At 46.9% G+C, this 3,243-nt stretch overlaps 1 protein-coding gene across 1 annotated transcript in view; it reads left to right on the plus strand.

Moving 5' to 3' along the window:
* LOC111728359 (carcinoembryonic antigen-related cell adhesion molecule 6-like) overlaps nucleotides 1-3,243 on the plus strand; it is a 21,906-nt gene that overhangs the window by 8,125 nt on the left and 10,538 nt on the right. The window contains exons 3-4 of the mRNA XM_023518999.1: nucleotides 733-1,011; nucleotides 1,392-1,646. Coding sequence (XP_023374767.1) covers nucleotides 733-1,011; nucleotides 1,392-1,646 — 534 coding nt within the window. The remainder of the gene's footprint in view (nucleotides 1-732; nucleotides 1,012-1,391; nucleotides 1,647-3,243) is intronic.

Consider the following 3,243-nt stretch of genomic DNA (forward strand, 5'->3'; position numbering starts at 1 on the left):
CACACACTGCACAACCCACATATAATACAATGCATATATATACACATATATATTACCTAACATAAATTTTACCTTAATCCTTTTCAGTGGACAGTCTAGTGGCATTAAGTGCACCCACACTGTCCTGCTGTCATCACCACCATCCATCCATAGACCTCTTCTCTTCCAAACTGAATCTCTGTGCCCATCAACACCTGAGCAAACTGCCCTTCTCCAGTCCCTGGGGCCTGAGAACTCTGCTGACCCCCGGACCTGCTCCTGTCGCCCTGTGTTATTTCTTCCCAAATATCACCCAGTGTCACCCAGCTCTAGGACGTCCTTATATACTGAGGCCTGAGAGAAAATGCCCCTCAGCTGAGCATGTAGCTGGAAGGGACTCAGCACCCACATGTCCTGAGGATACTCAGGCAGTCAGAGGCCAGGGAAGGGCCAGGAGAGGCGCCAGGGAATGTCTGACTCCCAGTCCTGTGTCTGTCCACAACCTAAAGCTGGGGCTTAATTCATACTTGAGAAAGTCTGTGAGTTGCCCAGACAACAACAGATGGAGCAGGCTCCATCACATTCCCTGACCCTCAGACCAGCGCACATCTGTCTTATGTGCCCACACACACCTGCCTTGGCCTTTTAAAGACTTGGTTGGCTGAGAGGTGAGAGATGCCATCTCAAATTGAAAGACGCCATTGGAGGAATCAAAGGCACCACTCAGGGCAACCTTCTCTGTTACCTCCACAGCGGAGTTACCCAGACCCTTCATCACAAGCAACAACTCCAACCCCGTGGAAAACAAAGACTCTGTGGCATTAACCTGTGAACCAGCAGCTCAGAATGTGACCTACCTGTGGTGGCTAAACAATCAGAACCTCCCAGTCAGTCCCAGGCTGCAGCTGTCCCCGGATAACAGCACTCTCACTTTACTCAGTGTCACTAGGTCTGACTCAGGACCCTTTGTGTGTGAAACACGGAACCCAGTGAGTGCCAAGAGCAGTGACCCCTTCACCCTGAATGTTCTCTGTGAGTATCTCTATTCCTCCGTGGCTCAGGCTGCCAATCCAAATCCACATGACCAGACCCAGGCCACTCAATTCCTATCAGGTTCCAGTACACAGACCCTCACTCCTGGCCACCTAGGCTGGCCATGACTTCCTTCTGCTGGCAAACTCAATCTGGCCCAGCCTTAAGCAAGAATAGGAGCGTGCAAGGCTTGGGGTCAATAACCCTTGATGGGTGAAACAGGTGAATGTCTCCCACAGGCCCAGTGAGCACAGATGGTATGGGTGGGAATTTTTTGCAAGGGTTGGGACATAGCTCAGAGAGAAACTGTGGTCCTTCAACGGAGGAAGTTTCCCCTTCCTTCTGCTGACATCACATATGGCTTTATTCTCTTTGTCCAGATGGCCCCGACACCCCCACCATTTCCCCTCCAGAGTCATCTTACATTTCGGGGGCAAACCTCAACCTCTCCTGCCACGCAGACTCAAACCCACCTGCAAACTATTCTTGGCTTATCAATGAGAGGTCACGGCGAGACACACAAGTGCTCTTTATCCCCGGAATCACTACAAAGGATAGCGGATCCTACGCCTGCCGTGCCCATAACTCAGCCACAGGCCTCAGTGTGACCGCAGTCAAGAAAATCACAGTCTCGGGTAAGTAGATAGATGCAGCATTAGCAGAAAGTTTTAGGGTGGACTCTCGTGGGGTTTCCGAGAACAGTTGAGCAGCAATTTCCCTTCCCAGCCTGTGTCCTGGGCACAGGCAAATCCCAGGTTCTGCCCTGAGCCCTCCCACTGTGTGTCCGCAGACTCTCTCTTCCCCTGGCTTCTAGGGTTTCTGGCCATTGACCTTGGGTCCAGCCTAGAATGTGAGGAGGACCTTCCCTCGGCCCCAGAGAGCCCCAGCTAGTTGGGGGGGCTTCACAGAGGGAGGGTGTCCAACCTCAAGTGGTTTTTCTCTATCACTAACCCATCCCTTTCTTTTTTTTTTTCCTCCTATAATTCCTCTATGAGCTACAAGGAACATAGGCAGTTTTGAAATAGGCTCACATTATTTTTTCCTCAAATGAGAGGAGGAAACCCACTCAGAAGAGGGATGAACATATGAGCTCTCTGCTTCCTGCTCTGTTCCCAGTTTGCCTGGTGACCAGCTGTGCTCTGACTTCATCTGGGGTGGGATGGGTATTTACAGAGATGGTTAGGGTACCAGTGTCTATAGAGTATATACAGTGATTAAATATACATGCCATAATTTAGCATCTTAACCATTTTTAAGTGGACAGTTCTATGCTATTAAGTACATTTATAGTGTTTTGCAACTATCACTGCTATTCATTTCCAGAACTTTTCATTTCACCATGTTAAACTTCTGTTCACACTAAATGATAATTCTCTACTCCTCCCCAGAGTCCCTGGGCCCCATCCTACTTTCTGTCTCTATATAGTCAACTATTCGAAGTACCTCATATAAAGGGAAGCATACAATACATGTCCTTTGTGCCTGTCTCATTTTACTTACCATAACTGTAGCATGTATCAACATTGTATTCCTTGTTAAGACTGAGGAACATTCCATTGTACAGATATATCTCATTTTGACTACTTACCTATCTTCAGACGGACTTTTGAGTTGTTTACAAAATTTGTCTATTGTGAATAATAGCGCTGTGAACGTGGATGTACCAATACTGTTTGAATTCTTGCTTTCAATTAGTTTGAATATTTGGCCAGAAGTGGAATTTCTGGATCACATGGTAATCCTTTGTTTAATTTTTTTGAAGAATTTCTGTATCATTTTCCACAGTGGTGGTACCATTTTACATTCTCATCAGCAATGCACAAGAGTTTCGATTTTCCCACTTTCTCAAAGTTTTGAGTTTTCTTTTCTTTTATCAAAGCCATTCTAATATATGTGAAGTCACACGCCATTGTGGTTTTGATTTCCATATCCCTAAGTATTAGTGGCATTGAGCATCTTTTCATGTGTTTATTGGCCCTTTGTATATCTTCCTTGAAAAAGTGTCTCTTTTAGGCTTGGCACCTGTAGCTCAGTGGTTAGGGCACTGGCCACATACACATAACCTGGCCCCGGCCTGCTAAACAACAACGACAACTACAACAAAAAATAGCCAGGCACTGTGGCAAGTGACCATAATCCCAGCTACTTAGGAGGCTGAGGCAAGAGAATTGCTTAAGCCCAAGAGTTTGAGGTTTCTGTGAGCTATGACACCACAGCACTCTACCAAGGGCG

The sequence above is a fragment of the Otolemur garnettii genome, unplaced genomic scaffold (assembly GCF_000181295.1).
Source record: "Otolemur garnettii isolate 467f Iridium unplaced genomic scaffold, OtoGar3 scaffold00152, whole genome shotgun sequence".
Lineage (NCBI taxonomy): Eukaryota > Metazoa > Chordata > Mammalia > Primates > Galagidae > Otolemur > Otolemur garnettii.